The 26515-nt window shown below is 34.0% G+C and overlaps 1 protein-coding gene across 1 annotated transcript in view; it reads right to left on the bottom strand.

Moving 5' to 3' along the window:
* Nucleotides 1-26515, bottom strand: part of LOC131851899 (putative inorganic phosphate cotransporter) — a 78651-nt gene that overhangs the window by 30359 nt on the left and 21777 nt on the right. The window contains exons 2-3 of the mRNA XM_059202454.1: nt 7516-7646; nt 3086-3265 (exon numbers count right to left, since the gene is read on the bottom strand). Coding sequence (XP_059058437.1) covers nt 3086-3265; nt 7516-7646 — 311 coding nt within the window. The remainder of the gene's footprint in view (nt 1-3085; nt 3266-7515; nt 7647-26515) is intronic.

Here is a 26515-nt window from a genome sequence, read left to right as displayed (position 1 = left end):
TGCTCTTTTTAATAGATGTTTTTTTTATATAAATAATTACACTAATAATGAGTGCGTAGCGATTTCTATGTTGATTATCGCATGCCTCTTACTACGCTACGCACTCATTATTAGTGTAATTAGATAATATTGTGAGTGCTATGGATTTAAAGTTTTTCTATAAAAAGATTATTATCGTTAATTATTGTTTTGTATTATTAAACAACACTAGGCTTCCGAGCTGAACCCGAACTCCATTCAACGCCTGATGATGCCTCGTTCAGAGGCGAAACACGTGTCGCGATATGGGTGTAGACTCAATGACGGTCGGAATTTGATCACTATTACAGAAGGTCGTAACGGTAGTCAAGTTTCCACACTGAATATTTGTGGTCTCACACGTGCTAATTGTAGAGGAAATAAACAAAATAAAAGCCATTAAGTAATATTAATAAAATTGTTGAAACATTATTTGTTGTTTGTTTGTTACATTTGCAACAAAGTGGCGACGAGCCAGAGAGTAAGTTATATTTATATACTGTAAATTAAACAAGCGTATGGCTAAACTAGGCCTATGCACGACAAATATCTGCAGATTCTGCCAAACTGAAGAGGAAACGCCACTACACATCTTGGTTATAGCCCACTGATGCATAAACGAAATATCTCCTTTGGAAAGTTTACACTCTTTCCCGAGGAGATAAAAACCATCGCTCCTAAGAATATCCTTCAATTCTTGTACCTGACGGGTCTAGGTAGCGAACTCTGAAAAAGGGCGAGCACAATAGATCTATGTAGGTCGCAGTGCTACAGGTGCTACAAACATCTGACAATATCCCAAACAACCCAATAAAAAAAGTTATATTTGTATTCCAATTCGAAATATCTTTATTCATGTAGGTCTATTACAGACTCTTATGTTACTAATATATATTCTACCGTTAGTTCGAAATGATTTCGACATGAGAAGAACTGACAAGAAACTCAGTTCGTATTCTTTTCAAATAAATGTTGTACACGTTTACAATAACACAGATACATTTTTAAATTCTAATTTAAATTGTATTGTATTATATATACATTTTGTTTTTCTATTGGACATCATTTATAAATGCAAATTTTGAATTGGATTGTATTATAAATATATTTTATTTTATTATTTCATTGAATTAGTGCTAAACGGCAGTTTGTATTCACACACTTAAACTTAAATTGTAAGTAAGAATAAATTATTTAAAAGAGCAACACACAAGTTTCTTGCTTATTCTTCTTGTGATGAGACGGCATTCCGAAGGAGCGGTAGATTAAAAAAAAATGTGATGACTATTCAAAGTGCTTCAATGTAAGTTTATTTGAATAAATGATTTTCTATCCCTATCACCATCCCTATCCCTATCCCTATCCCTATCCATATCACTATCCCTATCCCTATCCCTATCCCTATCCCTATCCCTATCCCTATCCCTATCCCTATCCCTATCCCTATCCCTATCCCTATCCCTATCCCTATCCCTATCCCTATCCCTATCCCTATCCCTATCCCTATCTATTTCGATTTCTATTTCTATTGGACACAAGCTAACGCCGATGATAAAATATTCAGTACACTTCAAACTATTTTATTTATCCAACATAAAAAAAGAATGTTTGTCTTTTCCATGTCATCTTCCTTAACGAGCCGTTTAAACAAATTACAGTACTTTGTTTCAATCGCCGGCGGCGGCGCTGGGACGTATTTCCCATGATAATACCAAATAGAATGTTTTTATTATTCACTACCTCAATATCTTTTAGTGATTTACTATATTTTCGAAACGTTTGCGCTATATCTATTCGTTTTCATGAGGCGGAAGTACTTGTTTCTATGAATGAGAATGAGCAATCTTTATTTGCTTGAAATGCTGCTTGTTGGGACTGCTCTGATCTGATAACTTTTTATTTGTTTCGTTACGCAAGTATTTACATATGTCAATTTTGCTATTTGGCTGTTTGTATTCACATAACAATAAAAATGTATTTTTTCGGGCTACTCTAATGCTGTTGGCCGCAGCTGGCCTTTACAGCTTCACCGGACGATAGGGGGCGAGTGCAGATGGCACTCCAAACCCGCGGAAGGACTTATGGAGCGGCTGAAGGCCAACTCCCGCCTGACGGATATTTACTATGACTTTAGTCTGAATTAATTCTGAACAACAATTATTTAAAAGAGCAACGCGCAAACTCGCTCATTCTCCTTCTGATGAGTCTGAAGGAAAATGAGTAAATAAAATAAAATAAATAATAAATGAGAGGTATAATCGAAAAAATGTGACTATTGAAAAGTGCTTCCATTAAGTTTATTTATCTATGTATTAATACATGTTTCAAATCTATAATATACTAGCTTTTGCCCGCGGCTTCGCTCGCGTTAGTTTATCCCCTTAGGGGTGGTTTTTATCAAAATCCTTTCTTAGAAGATGCCTACATCATAGTAGCTTTATGCATGCAAAGTCTCAGCCCGATCGGTTTAAAATTGACAAAGTTTCATACAAACTTTCATCCCCTATTTTATCCACTTGGGGGTAGAATTAATCACAATCCTTTCTTAGCGGATGCCTACGTCATAACATCTATTTGCATGCCAAATTTCAGCCCGATCCGTCCAGTGGTTTGGGCTGTGCGTTGATAGATCACTATGCCAGTCACCTTTGAGTTATATATATAAACATAGTATTACTGTTTGATATGAAACATGTTTTCAAATTCTGCCGTCATCAATTCGTCTGTCACATTCTTTTGTCCACGTGGCCTACCATTATACATTTTAGGATATCCTATATTACATCTATATATAATATAGTATTATAAGAAACTAGCTGTCCAGGCAAACGTTGTTTTGCCTTAAAATAAAAAAAAAATAGGGGTGGACTACCCCTAACATTTAGGGAAATGAAAAATAGATGTTGGCCGATTTTCAGACCTACTCAATACGCTCACAAAATTTCATGAGAATCGGTCAAGCCGTTTCGGAGGAGTATGGGAACGAAAACTGTGACACGAGAATTTTATATATAAGATTATGAGATCTTAGTAATAATTGTAATAATGAGATCTTAGGCATACTCACATGCACTGCAGCGATAGGTACCAGCAAATTCACAATTCCTGTGCACACCATACCACCGAGGATCAGGAAGTTGCCACCAAATCGACCCGCCAGCATACCAGCAGGGATCTGCAGCACCACGTAACCCCAGAAGAAGGATGAGAGGATCGTGTCCTGTATGCTTTTCTCCCAATCGAAAACCTGAAATCGTTACATAGTATAAAACAAAGTCACTGTCGCTGTCTGTCCCTATGTATGCTTAAATCTTTAAAATTACGCAACGGATTTTGAAGCCGTTTTTTTTTAATAGATAGAGTGATTCAAGAGGAAGGTTTATATCCTTATCATTACTAATATTATAAATGCGAAAGTAACTCTGTCTATCTGTCTGTCTGTCTCGCTTCCACATAAAAACTACTGAACCGATTTAAATGAAATTTGGAATACAGATAGACTACATCCTGAGAAAGGATGTAGGTTACTTTTTAATGTGAAAAAGGGTTGTAAGGGGGTTGAAAATGTAGGTACAAAGTTGTATGGATGTATCATCATTTTTAAAACTAGAAGCTTGAAATTTATTTTTTAGGCTTGTGATTGAATTCAGGTACTGAATTTTGTATCGTCATTTTTGAAGCTACAACGATGAAGCTTTTTTATTTAGCTTTTATTTGGTTAGGTAATTAAATATTTTTTCATTATTTACGCCGACGAAGTCGCGGGTACATCTAGTATATAATACATTGACATCCGTGCGAAGCCGGGGCGAGTAGTTAGTTAAACATATAATCATTTTGCCGTCCATTTTCCGTAATATTTGTCTTCAATGTAATACATTTTCAACCATATTAATATTGGTTTTGGTTTTAAAATCAAACATAATTATAAACCAGCTTTCACAATACGCTCAATAACAAACTGCATTAACTCTAAAACCATACTTTTTGGAAATCGACTTTAAAGTTTCAATATTAGAGTTTATTTTACAAAAAAATGTTTTTGAGTAATCAACTTTAATGTCAGTATGTTAGTATTTACATTATTTATAATGTACCAGTTGACCCCGTAACTGCTGTCCTGTCTTGGTCTTATTTAGTCTTATTAAAATACATAATCGATAAGTTTTCTCAAAATTTTTCTAATTACGTTCTTATCGTACCTTAATTAAAAAAAAAACAATTCGAATGAAAACACTCGTTCTCGAGTTATGACGCAAGAAATAAAGAGGTAGATAAATAATCTCGTTTTAGAGATAATCTCGCATTTGTACGTTACATTTATTGTATCACTGTTTTTTTTTTCCTATGTATGTACAATAATTTTTCTTTTTATAACACAGCGCACAATCTAGCATGCGGCTCATCTGATGGTAAGTGATTACCTCCGCCCATGAGCACCCGCAACACCAGGGCACTGCAAGTACGTTGTCGGCTTTTTAAAAAGGAATAAGCTCTTTTCTTGAAGGTTTCAATATCGTATCGGTTAATAAAAATAAGAATGAAAAATTCCTACGGTGATATCTAGTCCCAAGCTGAGCACGATCAATACAAATACTTAACTACATTTTTTGTAAAAACATACATAATATATATAGAAAACATCCAGACCAAAACGAACAATCATGCCTTGAGGACTAAGATTATTATACCTCTGTACTCTGTAATACCACTCCTTAGCCAGGTATAATAGTGGTGACGAGATCTATCATCATAGATGATGATGAAACTACTATCGAAAATTAGACAGTGTCAAAGAAACAATGTACATGTTGAACTCAAACATGTGTAGGTACATTTAAAATCTCAAGTACAAAGCGTTAATAAAATTTAACCTGATCTGGCTACCCCCTATGAGGTTATAGTCGTAAAAATTAATGAGCTTGTGTTATAGGGACTAAACAACGGATATAAATACTTAACAACATTTTTTGTAAATACATACATAATATACATAGATCACCTTTTGTGGTGGGGTAGGACCGCCCCCGCGGTCATCACCCCGGCCCGGTAGCGATCGAGGAGCGACTACATAGAAAACACCCAGACCAACACGAACAATCATACTCAAGTATACAAATGTTTGCACCATGTGAGGAATCGAACCCGGAACTATTCTAAATAAGGGAGCGAGAGTACTGAACCACTAGAAGGCAGCTACAAAAGAGACAACGTCTATGTTGAATTCAAACATGTGTACAATTAAATTTTCAGATCGACAGTTAACAATATTTAACCTGATCTGGCTACCCTATAAGAGGTTATAGTCGTAAGACAGCAAAAAGTTAAATCTAAGGGTTCTCCATTAAACCATTTCAAATGCGAAACCAATTACAGTATATTGACAGAACGCTCCAGGGCTGCTTGCTTAGAAAATATCGTTGACGCAATATTGAGTTGTCAAATACGCTAAAAAACGATAAAATGTTAGTCTCACATCACACTTAGGGTTCTAAATTAATTAACGTAAGAATTTATATTGTTATTGGATTATATCAACAAGACCCAGAAGATAGACAATAATCATAAATAGGATGTCGATAATATACTGAACTGTATAATGTATAATGTACTGGACGGTAGGGTTATTGATAAAAGATTACATGCAAAAGTGGCGAAATCATCAGTTGATTTGATGACGATTTTCGTCTACATGCAAAGGTCATCATAAAATGTTTCATTTTGGCATTCGACTGTACCTACGGCTATAATTCTGACAGATTGACTGTTCGTTTTGTGGATAGTTATTGATTATTTATTTTGTTTAATAGGTATTATTTTTTCTGATAAATTTTCCTTAAAAAAGATTTAAATGTCATATAGAACACTTCCTTTGCAAACAAGCTTACTGCAAATTTTAAGAATTCGTTAACGACAATAATGTTTTTATAGAAAAACTTAAAATCCATAGCACTGACAATATTATATGATTACACTAATAATGAGTGCGTAGCGATTTCTATGTTGATTATCGCATGCCTCTTACTTGTTATACCTACTGTAATTATTTATATAAAAAACATCTATTCAAAAGAGCAACACACAAGTTTCTTGCTCATTCTTCTTGTAATGAATCTGCGTTCCGAATGAGTGGTAGAATCAAAATATGACTATTCAAAAGTGCTTGTAATGAGTTTATTTGAATAAAGATTATTTCTATTTCTCAATTGTTATAATTTTAATTTTTTCGATGTAGAAATAACGTGATGAGAGACGATCACGCTTTACGAAATCTATTTATCTACAACAATTGCATACGATATTTACTAAAATTAATTTAAAAAAAAATTAAGGGTTGCTCCCTTAATTTTCAACAACAAACTCAAACTATTATCATTTTGGGACCCTCAAAGTCAACGCTTAAAAGAATCGCTTCGAATTATTGCGCACTTCAAATTTACACGACCGTCAAAGATCTCCGAAACTCCTGAACACGCTGACTGTAATTCCTCAGGTGGAAATGGTTTGCTGCTAGCAGGATTTCGTCAGGACATTTAGGAGTCGTTAACAGCGTTCCAACACGGTGCACGTATCTAACTACCGCATTTAGGTTTCCCCTGACATTTACACGTGATGTTAGCACCGGTCGTCGTTTCAAAGGAAATCTTGAGATATTTGCTATAGGTAGTATAACACTGTTTGTTAGGAAACACAACTTTGTACGTTTTAAAAGATTTTAAAATTTCTATATTTTTGCTTAGATGGTTGTAGAACTCACAAATCGTGAGACATCTGTTAAGGTAGTAGTACTGTTTGTTAGAAAACACAACTTTGTATGCTTTAAAAGATTCTATATTTTTGCTTAGATGGTTATATGACTCTTTGTTAATAAAAATACATTTGTGTGTTCTACAATAATTTAAAAATCCGTAATTTATATTTTCCTTTGTGAAAAAAATTTTAATTCGTAACTGCTTATATTAAGTTTATTTGAATGAAGATTATTTCCATACCTATTTCTATTTCCTTTGCTTTATTCTTATTTAATAAGTTGATCAGTATTTACATATCTCTGAAATGTGTTTGAACATATTTTCAAGATAATTTAGGTTTCCCCTAACATTTACACGTGTAGTTAGTACCGGTCGTCGTTTTAAAGCAAATCTTAAGACATTTGCATCTGTACGCTTTAAAAGATTTCAAAGATTCTATATTTTTATTTAGGTGGTTATATCTGTTTATTAGCAGAAATAAAAATAATATTATTAATAATGAATAAATTTATTATTTCGGAAAACTTAATTTAAGTAATATTTTATCAATGACTCCACACTATGCTATGCCTGTATTGTAGAAGTCAAAGAATAATGCAACATGAAAATGATCTAGAAGAACGCCTATATCCAGCAGAGGACTACAGTGGGCTGTTGTTATTGTCGATGACAATGATGATGATGATGTTGATGATGATGATGGTGATGATGGTGATAATTATAATCGATTAGGTTTGCAACTTACCGGATATCCGTAATCATTCGGGCTTGTCATCGCGACGATTGCGACGCTCATGCTGACCCGGGTCGCGTAAGACACCGTGATAGCCAGGAACAGGAGGAATGTTATCACGTGCCGTATGCCGAATGTACTTTCTAGAAAGAAAAATGTATATCTATACTAATATTATAAAGAGGTAAAGTTTGTTAGTTTGGATGATAGGAATAATATATATAGAAGGGAAGAGATTGTTAATAATGTGAACTAGCATAAATACTCCATCACTAGCAATCAAGTGACCTCCACTCAGTTCCTGATTGGTAGTTTGTATTCACACGTTTCGACTTGTCAAATGTGAACTTACAAGGATTGTTTAAAAGAGCAACACACAAGTTTCTTACTTATTCTTCTTGTGATGAGACAGCTTTCCGAATAAGCGGTAAATTTAAAAAAATGTTGACTATTCAAAAGTGCTTAAATTAAATTTATTTGAATAAATGATTTTCTATTCTATTCTATTCTATTCCACCATCATCTTGATAAATTCCTAGTGAATTTATTCACAATGGTTTCCAGGTGCGCCAACTGACCTCACCTCCATTAGTGCCCTGCCAGCGTAAACCGTTAGCGCAGGCGGGTGTACCAATTCAAAAACATCCATTAAATAAATAAATAATATACATAGAAAACACTCAGATCACCTTGTGAGGAATCGAATCCACCGTCGGTTGTAAAGCGGTGTTCCCAATGGCTAAACCACCGCGACCGTCGAGAGTGTGCGCATTTTTTTTTGTCCTAAGAACAATAACTAAGATGATAAATCTTTTAAAAGATTTATAATTAAAAGATTACAAAGATTAGTTTAAAGGTCTTGTATACAACTCATTCGCAGTTTGGTCGCTGGACAGTCAACGGTAGGCTAACAAGCTATATCCAAACTCTATTCAATGCCTAATGATGCCTAGTTTAGAGGCGAAACGCATGTCGCAATATCTATAACTCAATTATAGTTGGAATTTGATCAACAATTGAGAAGGTCGTGATGTTTCCCGTAGTTAAGTTTCCGTACAGAATATTTGTGGTCTTCCATATGCTAATAATAACAATAATTTTATTATAACTCACACAGCGCCATCTAGACCCAAGTTAAGCTAGTTAAAGCTTGTGTTATGGTTTACAGACAACTGATACAAATACAATAAAAAATAATATACAATAAAAAATACCCAGACCGATATAAACAATCATACTCATGAATACAAATATTTGTACCGTGCGAGGAATCGAATCCGCAACCATCGGAAGTAAGGAGTTATGCTAATCCACTAGATCACCGAAGCCGTTAATATGTAATATATGTACGAGGATTTTAATATTAGCAGAATTAAATAAAGTAATATAAATCAGTAATGAACTTATACCTAATACAATAAAAAAGATGTACTTGAATAAAATTGAAATGGACAGAAATGACTGTAGATTTGACCAAGCGTCTGTAACAGATGTATATGAGTAATGACGTCTTGATTTAATTTCACTTGAAATTCGTATTTCAGTATCGCTCAAAGTTAATGCTTGAAAGAAACGCTTCGAATTATTACCTACTTCAAATTTACACGACCAATCAAAGATCTCCGAAACTTCCGATTACGCTGTCTGTAATTCCTCGGGTAGAAATAGTATGTAATAATGACGTATTGATCTAATTTTACTTGAAATTCGTATTTCGGGTGTACAAACAAACGTATATACATCTTGTTATATTTATATACATATTGCTATAAGCCAATTGACAGACAGATTATTGGTAAAGCCCGAAACAATTGGCAACACAATCAATAACACGAGTTGTTTCAATAACTCACTTTATTGGTGTTGACGCGGCAATACAACAAGATAAACATGTTTATCTTTTTCTATATATATGTATGTTTATATATTGTGTATATATATTTATACTAGCTGACTCTGCAAACGTAGTTTTGCGTTATAAATTAAATCTTTTCGATTTTTAATGCCACATAAAAATAAAAGATTTAAATAAAGGTGGATAACTCTTGTCACTTAGGGGTATGAAAAATAAGTAGTAGCCGATTCTCAGACCTATTGAATTTGTATATAAAATTTCCTAAAAAGCTGTCAAGCCGTTTCGGAGGAGTATGGTGTTTTGTTTTCAGATTAATGACATGTATGACGGTGGTGTCGCAAAAGAAAACACATTGCATTTTGGTTCCAATGTTTTCATTCTAGAAATTTCGACCCGCAAAACAAGCCCAGTGGGCGGCCGGAGTCCAAGGTTGATAATGAAGAATTGAAGGCTATTATGGAAGCGGATTAATCGCAAACTAAGTCCGAGTTAGCTGCAGGCTGCGGTGTTAGTCAGAAAACTGTTTAAATCCACTTTAAGCTGTTTTAATTGGGAATGTGAAAAAACTTAAAAGGTGAGTTCCTCATGAATTGTGTAGAGCAAATCGAGAAACGCGCGTAGACCGCTGCGTTACATTAGTCAACCGGCATATGTAATATTAAAGGGATTTTAAATTTAATCATTACCGGTGATGAAAAGTTGATCTTGTACGATAATCGGAAACATTCATCGCATTGGCTGAACCCTGGTCAACCAACCAAATCCTGCCCCGAGCGAAAATTGACTCAAAAGTTACTTGTGAGCATTTGGTGGACTAGTGCCGGTGTTGTTCACTTCAGCTTTCTTAAATCTAGTCAGACGATTACGGCAGATGTGTATTATCAGCAAATGCAAACCATGATGGAAAAGCTAATTGCTAAACAACCGAGGCTGTTCAATCGCCGTAGGCCACTGCTGCTTCAGGACAACGCTAGGCCACACACTGCACAAAAGACAGTTATCACATTAGAGGAACTTCAATTGGAATGTCTAAGACATCCACCGTACTCCCAGGGCCATGCTCCAACAGACTACCATTTTTTTCGATATATGGATAACTTCTTGCAAGGGAAAAAATTCAACTCCGATGGGACAGTCCAAAGCGTCTTCAAAGAAATTTTATTAATTCCCGTCCGAATAGTTTATTTTAGTAAATGGATTAATGAACTACCTATGAATGGCAAAAGTGCATAAATAGCAATGGTACATACTTTGATTCAATAAATATATTATATTTTGACAAAATCGATTTGAGGTTACAAAACCCTTACAAAACGCCAATTTCGTATGTTACCTAATATTTAAAACCTATGGTATCTATCTATATTTTCGTATGGTATGGACCTAATATTTAAAAGAGCAACGCAAGTTTCTTGTTCTTCAACGTGATAAGACAGTTTTCCGAATAGAAATAGAAATAGAAATAATCTTTATTCAAATAAACTCATTAGAAGCACTTTTGAATAGTCACATTTTGATTCTACCACTCATTCGGAATGCAGATTCATCACAAGAAGAATGAGCAAGAAACTTGTGTGTTGCTCTTTTGAATAGATTTTATTTATATAAATTATTACAGTATAACAAGTAAGAGGTATGCGATAATCAACATAGAAACCGCTACACACTCATTATTAGCGTGATCAGATAATATTGTCAGCGCTATGAATTTTAAGTTTTTCTATAAAACCATTATTATCTTTAACAAATTCATTAATTTTATAGTAAGCTTTTTTCCAAAGGAAGTGTTTTATACCAGAGTCTGTTATAAATCTGCCAGAAAAAAGATTTAAATGTCAAATAAAACGAATTACTAACTTTAGCCAAACGACATTTAGGTAAAATCAGTTTGTTATTGTTACGTAAGCTTTTATTAGTGTAATCACTAACTCTTTTGAAATTGTCTGTATAAGCGAATGAGCGGTAGATAAAAAAATAAGTGTGTCTAATTCAATAGTGTTTAAATTTAAGTTTTTTTTAATAAAGTTTTTTTTATTCTATTCAATTTGTATAGGAGCGTCACTTACATAGATTATGAAATGAACTACCTGCCTACGTTTTCTCGAGAGACTACAGCATAGGGTTTTCAAGAAGGTTTCTTAAGGGTTTCAGCCGTCCATAGGCTACGGTTTTCCATCAAATGGGCCGTATGCATGGTGGCCACCTACGTGGTATAAAAAAAATGTTCTAAGATAATAACAAAGAGTTTTTATACTGCATCTTATTTGTATTAGATAACAACATTGTTAGTGTCGATTTTATATTGTTTTTCGTAAGCATGAAGAACAATATCATGTATACAAGAGGAAAGATTTAGTGTATCGAAACACGCAAATCTGCTTCTCAAATGCCACGCAATAATGGCATTACTATTTATATATCCAGTCGATACGACTAAGGATACGATTTGTGTATACATCGAAAAAGATATAAATATGTTACATATAATACTAGCTGTAACCGCGACTGCGTCTGCGTGGAATTTAACTTTATTCTTCTAAAATAAAAGTAGCCTAATTTTTTTTTTCGGACTACTCTAATGCCGTTGGCCGCAGCTGGCCTTTACAGCTTCACCGGACGATAGGGGGCGAATGCAGATGGCGCTCCAAACCCGCGGAAGGACTTATGGAGCGTTTGAAAGCCAACTCTCGCCTGGCGGATACGACTTTAGTCTGAGGGCACCACTAGGGATTCGAACCTCGGCTTAGGTCGTCGTAACATCGATCTCTGTTGAATTTGACGGGGGATCGGAGAAGAAGTAGCTTAAGTTACTCCTTATTCTTACATCTCTGGATATACATTACACAGGTATGTTCCTACCACATGCCATCATTGCTCGAGAACGGTTTTTATTTCATTGGTGTGTCGTTATTTTTACATCAGCTATCTGCCAGACAAAGTCCCGTCAAAATCGGTCCAGCCATTTCAAAGATTAGCCGGAACTATCTAACTGACAGAAATTTTATAAAATGTTATTTTGGTGTATGTACCGTATTTATATTCATATGCATGTAGTAAAAAACTATTATTTCAATATTACATACAGACACTCCAATATTATTTGTGTATAGATAATTGTATAAAAATATTCTATATATTAAAAAAATTGAATACTTATATTTCTACAGATTTTGTCTGGAAAAAACGTTAACGTTAACCCATTTTCTAACCATCAGTTAGTTTGCGATCCATTCGTATAAAAAAAACTTGACGCATGTTGGCCGAATTATATAAACAATAGACAATAAAAACTCTCATTACAAAGACAAAAGATATCGAGTGACACGTGACAGGAAATTATACGTATTTTTAACTTGACTTTAAAACATAGAAAGACAGTGATCAAGTGGTTTAGCACACCGCTTTACTATCCGATGGTCGTGGGTTCGATTTCTCGTACGGCACAAACATTTGTATTCATGAGTATGATTGTTTGTATCTGTCTGGGTGTTTTCTATGTATAATATGTATTTATTTACAAAAAAAGAATCTATGTATATGTATCAGTTATCTAGTACCCATAACACAAGCTTTAGATAGCTTAACTTGAGACTAGATGGCGCTGTGTGAATTGTCCTGAGATTATTATTATTATTATTAGCTATCCATCCATGCTCACAAAAACTAATCCAAATTGCAATTTAAAATTATTTTTGTTAATGTTATGTGTATCAAATAAATGTATTTTCTTTTCTTTCAAATGTATTCATACACTTTAATATATTCCATCCATCTATCCATCCATGCTCTAAAAACTAATCCAAATTTCAATTAAAAATTATTTTTGTTATTGTTATGTGTATCAAATAAATGTATTTGCTTTTCTTTCAAATGTATTCATACATTTTAATATATTCCATCCATCTAGTTATCCATGCTCACAAAAACTAATCCAAATTGCAATTAAAAGTTATTTTTGTTATTATTATGTATATCAAATAAATGTATTTTCTTTTCTTTCAAATGTATTCATACATTTTAATATATTCCATCCATCTATCCATCCATGCTCTAAAAACTAATCCAAATTGCAATTAAAAATTATTTTTGTTATTGTTATGTGTATCAAATAAATGTATTTTCTTTTCTTTCAAATGTATTCATACATTTTAATATATTCCATCCATCTAGTTATCCATGCTCACAAAAACTAATCCAAATTGTAATTAAAATTTATATTTGTTATTGTTATGTGTATCAAATAAATGTATTTTCTTTTCTTTCAAATGTTTTCATCCATTTTAATATATTCCATCCATTTATCCATTCATGCTCACAAAAACGAATCCAAATTTAAATAAATTTTTTTTTTATTGTTATATGTATCAAATAAATGTATTTTCTTTTCTTTCAAATGTGTTCATCCATTTTAATATATTCCATCCATCCAAAGTTTCGCGTTTATAATATAAGTAAGATATCTCTGGCTATACATTACACGGGTATGATCCTACCACACGCCATCATTGCTCGAGAACGGTTTTTGTTTCATGGCTGTGTCGTTATTTTTAACGATACAGGCTTTCGGAGCGTATATTTGTAGACTTTGTTGCCAGATAAGTACGGGGTTTAGATTTTATTACGGATTATAAAGGTTCTCTCGTCGATGGAATAGGTATGAAACTATCCTACTTTGATTGGAGATTAGCAAGGTTTTTATATTTAAGATACAATTTTATATAATCTTATTATTAACTAGACTTCGTCTACGTGGAACTTAACTTTATTTTTCTAAAATAAAAGTAACCTACGCTACTCCTTATTACAGCAGCTGCCTGACAATAAAAGTCCCGTTAAAATCGGTCCAGCCATTTCATGACAGAGAGCCGAAACAAACAGGCAGACAGACAAAAATTGTAAAAAATGTTATTGTGGTGTACGTATGAGTATGTACCGTATTTATATTCATTTGCATGTAGTAATAACGATTATTTCAATATTACAGACAGACACTCCAATTATATTTATATGTATAGATATAGATATATTACATAATGTGCCTATAAATAAACATGTATTATTCAACAATACAATGTATATTTTCATATTCCGAACCAAAACACATCACGTTCTGATGGACATAAAGACAAATCACTCGGTGGGGACTTTTTCAGTTTCCATTGTAAAATTCGGGCTCAATTCTGTAAACCTCACTTATAAATTCGAAAGCAGAATCCGCGGTGAGTACTCATTGATATACTGTAAAACACGATAGCGACTGCAGTACCACACGCTCGAGAGCGGGATGGAGATATAACATGCAATAGTGTTTTTTTTTTAATATAGGCAATCTCGATATCTTACTTATCAGTACGAACTTTATATTTGACAAGTGATACAAGTGTCTTGAGTGAAGCGATGAGTAAAATAAGTTGATAAAACGCTTACTGATACTAATATCAGTAAGCGTATATTGTGGCTATATTTCTAAAAAAAACTAGTGCCAGTTTTACGTCCATCCCGCTCTCGAGCATGTAGCACTGCAGTTGCTATCGTGTTTTACATAAAACCAATGTACATGTGGTTTGGTCGGCGTGTTGATAACAGGAGTGAATAGTAATGAAAGATCGAATATATGACGGTGTATATAATATCAGAATTAAAAAATAACAAATAATAATTAATGTAACAACTTATTTAAATCAGTAATTAGCAAGGGAAACTATTTGATATTTTGACAGTATACATTTTATTAAATGTACCTATCTGTATGTATGTATAGGTAGTTAATGCAAGGAGGTTAGTAGCCTACATACAATCTCACCGCGGATTCCGCTTTCAAATTCATAAGTGATGCCATTAGAATAGCTCTACAGCAGCTATTTTGCGACGCTCGAGAGATATAAGTAAAACATGCAATAGTGTTTTTTTTTAATATAGGCAATATCGATATCTCAGTAGGAATTTTATATTTGACAAGTGTAAAATAGGCACTAGTGATTTTTTTTATGAATATAGGAAAAAACCATAGCTCAGTATGAACTTTACATTTGACAAGTGATATGATTGCCTTGAGTGAAGCGATGAGTGAAATGAGTTGGAAAAAGGTTACCAAATTCTGGCTATATTTCTAAAAAAATCACTAGTGCCTGTTTTACTTCCATCGCGCTCTCGGGTGTGGTGCTGCAGTCGCCATCGTGTTTTACAGAAAACCAATGTACAATCTCACTGCGGATTCTGCTTTCGAATTCATAAGTGATGCCATTAGAATAACATTACAGCAGTTATTTTGCAGTACCACACGCTCAAGGGATATAGGTAAAACATGCAATAGTGTTTTTTTTTAATATAGGCAATATCGATATCTCAGTAGGAATTTTATATTTGACAAGTGTAAAACAGGCACTAGTGAATTCTATTATGAATATAGGCAAACTCGATAGTTCAGTAAGAACTTTATATTTGACAAGTGATACGAGTCCGTTAGTGAAGCGGTGAGTGAAATGAGTTGTTAAAACCTTACAGAATACCAATAGTTCACGGCTCCGTGAGCACAGATTCGGATTTCAGCGGTATAATTCAGTAGGCATCCAGTCTAAACTGGCTCATGCCGGCTTTTTATATTTCTTTTTACTAGCCTTACCCGTGACTACGCGTGGTATTCAGAATATTAATAGGTTTATAACTTTTTAAATAAATTTATGTTGTTTTAAATTTTTTATTTTGTAACCTAATTAGATACTCAGGATTCGCACGGGTGTACTATGTTGTTTCGTATTGGATTAATTTAAAAACTTCAATTAACTTCAGAAACAACATACAATCTATATTAATTCTTCTATGGATCTGATGTCCCCATAGACTTGTAGTTTATTTAAAGTAATTTTTCACTAACATTAACATATTATATTATATTACACATGTAAATATATTATACATACATATAAAACTTCCTCTTGAAACTCTCTATCTATGGCTAAAAGTACATTAAAATGTGTTGCGTAATTTAAATAATCTAAGCGAATAGGCAATGGACGTGATTTTGTTTTACACTACAACTAGCTAATCGCCCCGGCTTCGCACGGGTGTACATGTATTATACATAGAAACCTTCCTCTAGAATCACTCTATCTATTTAAAAAAAAACCTCTTCAAATTCCGTTGCGTAGTTTTAAAGATTTAAGCATATATTGTGACGGACAGACAGCGACAGCGACTTTGTTTTATACTATGTAATGATATGTAAAGATTAGTGGATAAAGCAAATTCTAATTTTTTAGACTCTACCACTCATTCGGAATGCTGTCTCATCACAAGATGAACGAGGAAACTTGCGTGTTGCTCTTTTAAATAATTGTTGTAACTACATTTTTAAATCAAAATGTGTGAATACAACCTACTAATAGCACTAATTTTTTTTTAGTAAATTTAGATAGCTAAATATTTTTGTTTGTTTCTTAGTACACACATATAGTAGACAAGTACCTAGACATAACTAGACTAGGTAAACCTGAATGTGTGTGCTACAGCAATACAAAACTGGTACATAGCTAGTGCTTAGATTTAATTATTTTTTAAATTATATGTAGGGTTAATTAATTTATTTATTTACTTAATTTAGTACAAAAATTTAATTTAATACAAAAATTTGTAAAGTACATTTTTTGAACTTAACACGATGCGGCATATATATATATATATATATATATATACCTATATATACTTTTAATATTTAACCACGCATCATATATTCAATTTTTTATATATTTAATATACAGACACAACTAGTTACGACCTTATCATATATATATATATGATTATCCTAAAATAGAACTGTGGGCTTTTGTCGCATTCGAATACGCTACTTTATTCCAATTGATTACCCCATACGTATGGGAGAGGAAGCGTGGAGGCAAGGTTAATGTTGTAGAACTAATATTTTTTGGAAAATATAACTACTATATATGTTTACGACAAGTTTTAGACCCTATAGTCACTATGGGGCGTCCTTTACAAACTCTTTTCAAGCTACTGTATATATTTACGACAAGTTTGGACCATATAGTCACTATGGGGCGTCCATTACAAACTCTTTTCAAGCTACTGTATATATTTACGGCAAGTTTTAGACCATATAGTCACTATGGGGCGTCCATTACAAACTCTTTTCAAGCTACTGTATATATTTACGGCAAGTTTTAGACCATATAGTCACTATGGGGCGTCCATTACAAACTCTTTTCAAGCTACTGTATATATTTACGACAAGTTTTAGACCATACAGTCACTATGGGGCGTCCATTACAAACTCTTTTCAAGCTACTGTATATATTTACGACAAGTTTTAGATCATATAGTCACTATGGGGCGTCCATTACAAACTCTTTTCAAGCTGCTGTATATATTTACGACAAGTTTTAGACCATATAGTCACTATGGGGCGTCCATTACAACCTCTTTTCAAGCTACTGTATATATTTACGACAAGTTTTAGACCATATAGTCACTATGGGGCGTCCATTACAACCTCTTTTCAAGCTACTGTATATATTTACGACAAGTTTTAGACCATATAGTCACTATGGGGCGTCCATTACAAACTCTTTTCAAGCTACTGTATATATTTACGACAAGTTTTAGATCATATAGTCACTATGGGGCGTCCATTACAACCTCTTTTCAAGCTACTGTATATATTTACTACCAGTTTTAGATCATATAGTCACTATGGGGCGTCCATTACAACCTCTTTTCAAGCTACTGTATATATTTACGACAAGTTTTAGACCACATAGTCACTATGGGGCGTCCATTACAACTTCTTGATATATTGATGAATCTTCTACAAGATGGAACCTAACCACTGATTGCAAACAATCTAAAGTGGCAATTCCAAAAACGAACCATCGATTAACAACACGTCTACTTAATCTAGATAGACATAACCTCAAAATAATGATAGGGACAATAACGGGCCATTGTTCCTTAAACAAACACTTATACTAAATTGATGCTACAGACAGCCCCCTTTGTCGGGGCTGCTTTGAAGCTGAAGAAACGGCGGCTCACGTGAACCTGGAGTGCACGGCAGTGGCCCAACAATGAAAACAAATCCTCGGAACGGTGAGGTCGCTCCGTGAAGCCTGTGAAGACACCAGGAGTCTTCTGCGCTTTTGGGAGGTCTCTAGAAAGCTCTAGAAAGACCTACTACCATACCCGTCATAAAAAAGTACTAAGAACTGTAGCCCGTAGATATGTCGTGCTCGCCACGTTTCAAAGTACGCTACATAGTCCCATCAGGGACAAGTATTGAAGGATATTACACTTAACACTGATAGTAAACCAAAATTAAACCAATTCGTGGCAGAATCCTGACTTTCTGTCACGTCAAATTCTAAAAACATACTTCGCGAAATTCGTTTACGTTTTTTTTTCTTCGATATTTATGTTTAACTAGCCTTTGCCCGCGGCTTCGCTCGCGTTTATTTATCCCCTTAGGGGTAGAATTTGTCAAGGTTACAATTGTAAATTATAAAAGGCAATTCAAGGGCAAATGCCTTAATTAATAAAGATAGTCATGAATTCCAGGCCGAGTGATCTCGAGACCTCTCCGTGTTGATTTAAGTACTCTTTGACCAATTAATAATTGATCACAATACTATTTTCTTTAACTAGTTGTTCCCGGGACTTCGTCCGCGTGGAATTTAACTTTATTTTTCTAAAATAAAAGTAGCCTAAGTTACTCCCTATTACATCAGCTACCTGCCAAAATGGTCCCGTCAAAATCGGTCCAGCCATTGCTGAGATTAGTCGGAACATACAGACAGACAGACAAAAATTGTAAAAAATCTTATTTTGGTGTATGTAAGAAACGGTTATTTCAATATTACAAACAGACACTCCAATTTTATTTACATCTATATTTCATTCACTTACTTATTGTAGGAAGCTTAACTTTAGTATATTATATACGAGTTTATAAACAAAACAGTACGAAAACGGTGCAACTTGTAAATTATAAAAGGCAATTCAAGGCCAAATGCCTTAATTAATAAAGATAGTCATGAATTCCAGGCCGAGTGGTCTCGAGAGCTCTCGTGTTGATTTAAGTACTCTTTAACCAATTAACAAATAACTTGATTACAATACAGTTTTCTATATAAGTGCTACTTATTTATATATTTAACTAGCTGTTCTCGCGACTTCGTCCGCGTGAATTTACCTTTATTTTTTTAAAATGAAAGTAGCCTAAGTTACTCCCTATTACATCAGCTACCTGTTAAAAAAAGTCCCGTCAAAATCGGTCTAGCCATTACAAAGATTAACCGGAACAAACAGATAGACAAAAATTGTAAAAAATGTTATTTTGGTGTATGTACCATATTTATATTCATATGCATGTATCAAAAGACGGTTATTTCAATATTACAAACAGACACTCCAATTTCATTTATATGTAATGAAGATAATAATTTTTATAATAATAATAAAGTCCTATAGGCCATAAAGCGTGAAAAATATTATTTATTTCAGGTTGATATGTCCATTTTGTTTGTATTAACAATTTTATTAGTGCTTAAATGGAAGTTAATTTGAATAAATGATTTTCTATTCTATTCTATTATATTCTTAAAGTTACTTTTAGTTAGTCGAGACACGTACGTTCCATTTTGCACGAAATCGAAAGTGTTCTCTTAATGTCAATTGAATTAAACAAGTTACAGTGACCTCAGTCGAATATGTAGGAACAAACGATCGGTTATAACTTGGGCTCGGAATAGGTAGTGATTTTTTATGTACTTGCAGCAAGAAAGTCAACGTAAGTATGACATGGATAAGACCTAACATCAGTTTGATTTCCGGGAACTTAAAACATGCAATGCAAGTTATATAATTAGAAAATCTAGAAAATTACACTTATTGTTTATTTATAGGTTTATAGAAGTGAGTAGAAGGAAAAAAAATATGTTCAGATATTTATTGCAATTTAAAAGATATATCAGCGCAGTAGAGTGTTCCAAAGGTGACAATTATTCGTCTTCGTATTCAAGATCGCCAACAAATTCATTATCGTTGGGTTTATTATAATATAAAACTATTATTTTCTCGGCATTACTGGGTGTCAATTAATTTCTTTTCATATTCATTATCCATTTATACAGCGAAATAGATCTTTCAACATTTTTATTCAAAAATATTTTGTTTACAATTTTATAAGCTGAAAGATGAAAATATACTATTTTGTAATTTCAATATAAAATTTACAATCTCTGAAAATAGTATGTATGTATATGTATGTAGGCATTTGGGAAACTTCGTCAAGTCTTCTCGTCGTCGCTACCACAAAGCCTTAAGACCAAGGTTTATAACCAGTGCGTCCTACCCGTTATGACTTACGGTGCCGAAACGTGGACACTGACGATACGACTGGTCCACCAACTCAAAGTCGCTCAACGAGCTATGGAAAGAGCTATGCTTGGAGTTACTCTGAGGGATAAAATCCGAAACGAAGTGATTCGCCAGAGAACTAAGGTCACCGACATAGCTCTTCGCATCTGTAAGTTGAAGTGGCAGTGGGCTGGTCATATCTGTCGCAGAACCGATGCTTGCTGGAGTAGGCGTGTTCTAGAGTGGAGACCGCGAATTGGCAAATTAGTAGGACGTGTAGGACGCCCCGCAGCTAGGTGGAGCGACGACATACGTAGGGTTGCGGGTAGTAACTGGATGAGAAGGGCTGAAGATCGTGCCCAGTGACGTGCCTTGGGAGAGGCTTATGTCCAGCAGTGGACTGCAGTGGGCTGATGATGTATATGTATGTATGTATATAGGCATATCCATATTATTGATGTCACAAAATCGCAAGTAAAAAAATTGCACTACCTATTCCGAGCCCTAGTGATACCACTTACTACTATGAAAACATCTTACTATTAATTGTGATAACAAATAATATAACAGTTAGGAATAACCTGGACAATTCACGCAGAGATATCTATTTAAATAGATAAGCAGAGCTTGGGTACTATTTTTTTTTTTGGGCTATTGTCAGATGTTTGTAGCACCTGTAGCACTGAGACCTACATAGATCTATTGTGCTCGCCCTTTTCAAAGTTCGCTACCTAGACCCGTCAGGGACAAGAATTGAAGGATATTCTTAGGAGCGATGGTTTTTATCTCCTCGGGAAAGAGTGTAAACTTTCCAAAGGAGATATTTCGTTTATGCATGAGTGGGTTACAACCACATAGGATGTGAAGCGGCGTTTCCTCTTCAGTTTGGCAGAATCTGCAGATACTTGTCGTGCATAGGCCTAGTTTAGCCATATGCTTGTTTAATTTGCAGTGTCCTGTGAGGCCCTAGTCGTCATGCATATGTTGTTTTTACTCAATAGCAGTAGTCTATTGGAGTATTTGTTCGAGAAGCCCGATATTGGGTCCTAGACTGATATAAATTGTTATATAACTTACATTGTAAACTAGCTATCCACCCTGGCTTCGCACGGATATGCATGTATTATACATATAAACCTTCCTATAGAATCACTCTTCTATTAAAAAAATCGCTTCAAAATCCGTATTTAATTCATATACATGTAATTTACATGCGGTATGTATTTAAATACGGTAAATACACCAAAATAACATATTTTATCATTTTTGTCTACCTGTCGGTTTGTTCCGGCTTATATCTGAAATGGCTGGACCGATTTTGACTGGACTTTTATTGGTAGGTAGCTGATGTAATGAGGACTAACTTAGGCTACTTTTATTTTAGAAAAAATCTTTTATTTTAGAAATATAACATAAAATTCCACGCGGATGAAGTCTCGTATACAGTTAGTTATTAACTATGTATATCTGTCAAGGGGTTAAAAGGAGAGTTGAAAGGTTGTATGGAAGTATCGTAATTTTTAAAGCTAGAAGCTTATTTTTTTGACCGTTGATTAAATAAAAACACCAAAAGTTTATTTAAAAATTACCCTTAAGGTGGTAAAATAAACAGGGTATGAAAGTCTGTATGAGATTCGTAATTTTTGGAGCTAGAACAATGAAACTTTGATTTCGAGATTTTTTGGATTAGATTACTGATTTTTTTTTTAATTTAGTCAAGGTCATTATTCTACGTGGACGAAGTTGCGGGCACAGCTAGTAATAACAGAATACCACATTCCGTACGCTTGTACTTTATATTTAGTAATACTGTGATAAAAAAATATTAATTAAAAAATGTTGTTACTCTATTTTTAGGAAACATTATATACATATAATAGCTGTTTATGAAAAACAATTAGGTATTATTATAAATATAAATTAGTATACATACAGTATACAGAGTATAGTGCAGGGTAGGGGAACCAATGGCACGTGACACAATATTTTTGGCACGTCGTCGATCATAAAACTGTTTGAAGAAGCTGGCTCATGCTATTTTAACAATATTTTCACCTACCTATGCCTGCGAGTCATTATTTTTCACACAGCGCCATCTAGACCCAAGTTAAGCTAACTAAAGCTTGTGTTATGGGTAGGTACTAGATAACTGTTACAAATACATAGATAATTATTTTTCGTAAATACACACATATTATACATAGAAAACACCCAGACCGATACAAACAATCATACTCATGAATACAAATGTGCTATGCGAGGATCGAACCCGCGACCATCGGTCGTAAAGCGGCGTGCCAGACCGCTAGACCATCGAGGTCGTCGACTTGATTGTGCATTAGACGAATTTAATCTAGTTTGTCAGCGGCTAGGCCAACTGGTATATAAAAAAGAAATTGTTATATCGCTGTCGACCCTACGCAGTTACTTATTGGGGTTTAGTGATAGATCAATTATAATATGCTAATGAAGAACAGACTGAGGGCAGAGATGATGATGATGATGATGAATGAAGAACAGTAACATTAATTTGTATATCTATACATATAAATAAAATTGTAGTGTCCGTTTGTAATATTGAAATAACCGTTTTTTACTACATGCATACAACATTTTTTACAATTTTTGTCTATCTGTCTGTCTGTTTGTTTGTTCTGGCTAATCTCTGAAATGGCTGGACCGATTTTGACGAGACTTTTATTGGCAGGTAGCTGGTGTAATAAGGAGTAACTTAGGCTACATTTATTTTAGGAAAATTTTTTATTTTATATAAATAAAGTTAAATTCCAGAGTTTAATAATAATATCTCAGGACAATTCATACAGCGCCATCTAGACCCAAGTTAAGCTAGTTAAAGTTTGTGTTATGGGTACTAGACAACTGATATAAATACATAGATTTTTTTTCGTAAACACATACATATTATGCATACAAAACAGACAAACCAACAAAAACAATTATACTCATGAATACAAATATTGCAGTGTGAGGAATCGAACCCGCGACCGAGTTGTAAATTTACAGTTTATATGATCTTATTAATATTATAAACACGAAAGTTTGTGAGTATGGATAACCATATCGTATCGGCGACCATCGGAAGTAAAGCGGTGCGCTAAACCTCTACACTTTCGAGGTCGTCATATAACCTATATTATCAAGTGTTTACGTTCTTATCAGTAGGTACTAGATAATTGTGCATGGCATTGGCCTGCAGTTAATGAGCCACTTTACTGATACCTTATCTCTGACAATCAATACTAATTTACGTAGATTTGATAATGAAAATCAGTATATTTTCATGAGATCTCTGAAAGAAGGGCGAGCACAATAGATCTCAGATCGCTCGCTTGTACTTGACTCGACTCCAGCTGCGTCACCCTTAATGTCACGTTACTTAGTCCATATATAGTTTTTTTTATATGATAATGGAATGGTGCACTCTCCTGCGCTAATGGTTTACGCTGGCGGGGCACCAGTGGAGGATGATAAGATGAATATGAGGTCAGATCAGTTAGCCCATCGTGATAAATTCACCAGGAATTAATCACCATGGTTAAACATCCATCCATCCACCTGTATTTCCATACTCAGAAACTCACGCGTTTATAATACTAGTAAATCAATCGTCTTTACATCATTTTACGTCGTCTTTCTATACTTTAGTTTAATTGATTATTTTAAATAGAAAATATAGTAATAATAAAACGCATAAATCCTCTTTCCACATACATATTATATAGTTTTAAAATAAATTAATAAAAAATGTTATTCATTAATTAATTATTTTTTTTGTTTATTTAACTTTAATGCACACAATACAATATATAGTACAGTACATATGGCACTTAATACCATGCGGCCTTTTCTACCAAGCAACCATAAGAGGTGCAGAGAATAATAAAAAAAAAAAAATACACGCTGGAACCTAAGTGGTCTCGGACAGTGCGGTTTCAGAGGAGCTTCCTCCCGCGTACACTTACATTGTCGAATGAACTTCCTGCCGAGGTTTTTCAAGAAGGGTATATTAAGGTTTCTTAAGGGTAGACCACGCGCACGTGACATCCCTGGTGCTTCGGGCGTCCATAGGCTACGGTAACCATTTACCATCAGATGGGCCATATGCTTGTTGGCCACCATATAGTAGTATAGAAAAAAAAAAAAATATATATATATATATAAACAGATCGAAAAAATACAATATAGATATAAAAGGCTGATATATATTTATGTAATATATTATTGTATCTCTTATATATACATAATTTACATAAATATATACAAATATTATACAGAATGAATGAAATAATAACCATTATTAAAGTGGCTTCGTTTCATATAGTTTTAATATATATTAATAGAAATTGTCCTCTCATTCATGCCCAACATCCTACACAGACGGAAGATCTAAAAAATGCGACAGAATGCGGCAAAATTCGTCGCAACAATCTGGAGAAACTACATTTAGTTGCCATTGCAATGAATGCAACCTACAATATAAAACTCTTATCTATAATACTATATATTTTCTATTTAATCATCATTCATCATCATTGCCTTGCCTTTATCCCATTATTTGTGGTCGGCGCAGTATGTCATTCTCTTCCACTGCTCTCTATCGGTCGTCATATCTGAACATACTCTTCTTTTATTCATATCATCTTTCACACAATCCATCCATCTTTTCTTACGGCGTCCCCTCCCTTTACATCCATCCACATTCATATTATACACTTTCCATAAGACATGGTCCTCATTCCTTTTTAATGTCTATTTAATTTCTATTTAATGTTGTATAAAATTAATAAAGTGACTTCGTTTTATACTATACTAGCAACTCGGTCTGGCTTCGCGCGGATGTCCATGTATTATACATACAAACCTTATTCTTGAATCATTCTATCTATTAAAAAAACCGCTTCAAAATCAGTTGCATAGTTTTAAAGATTTAAGCATACATAGAGACAGATAGCGACTTTGTTATATACTATGTAATGATAACTCGACCACGAACTTGAACGATACTGAGCGGCAGCTGCGCGCGCGCATTAAGGCCACCCGCAAGGTTATAATATCATTTTTAACGAATACTGTTATAGTTTTACCAAGTTAGCAAAACGGCAAACAAATCTGACCACCTGATGGTATGTGGTAGCCTATATTCGTGAACGGACAGGACGTTTAAAATAACCCTTTATATATGGTTACCATCGTGATAAATTCTTGGTGAATTTCTCACGATGGGCTAACTGACCTGACCTCATGTTCATCTTATCATCCTCCACTGATGCCCCACCAGCGTAAATCGTTAGCGCAGGGGTGTAACATTCCACTATAATACACAAAAAAAACCCTTTATATACTAGTACTATGATAGTATGACTTCCTAATGTAATTTAACTCATTTATTTATTTAAAACTGCAATCCACAAATACACAAATAACATACATGTGGACTTAACATCTTGAGGCATTTTATGCCAGTCAACCATACGGCAGAGATTCATGAGGGCGGTGGATTATCAAAATTTAAACTTCACGCTTCAATACCTACACGTCTTACAAAGCAAGCTGCTTCGCATCTTAAATAAGTAAAACAGACTATTTATGTTATAATTCACTTCATTATTGTAGAAAAAATCCGATATTTTAAAAATATATTAAAAGAAGGTAGTTTGTTTTTAATACTAATGAAGTACCCGATGTAAGGATTATTACGAATATTGTAAATAGCGCCACCTACTATTTATAGACCAACCTACTACACTGACTTTGGTCTATAAATACGGA

Source organism: Achroia grisella, unplaced genomic scaffold (genome assembly GCF_030625045.1).
Source record: "Achroia grisella isolate CSIRO2021 unplaced genomic scaffold, CSIRO_AGI_Agris_v1 utg809, whole genome shotgun sequence".
Classification (NCBI taxonomy): domain Eukaryota; kingdom Metazoa; phylum Arthropoda; class Insecta; order Lepidoptera; family Pyralidae; genus Achroia; species Achroia grisella.
The sequence above is the reverse complement of the archived record's forward strand: the minus strand, read 5'-3'. Positions and strand labels throughout refer to the sequence as shown.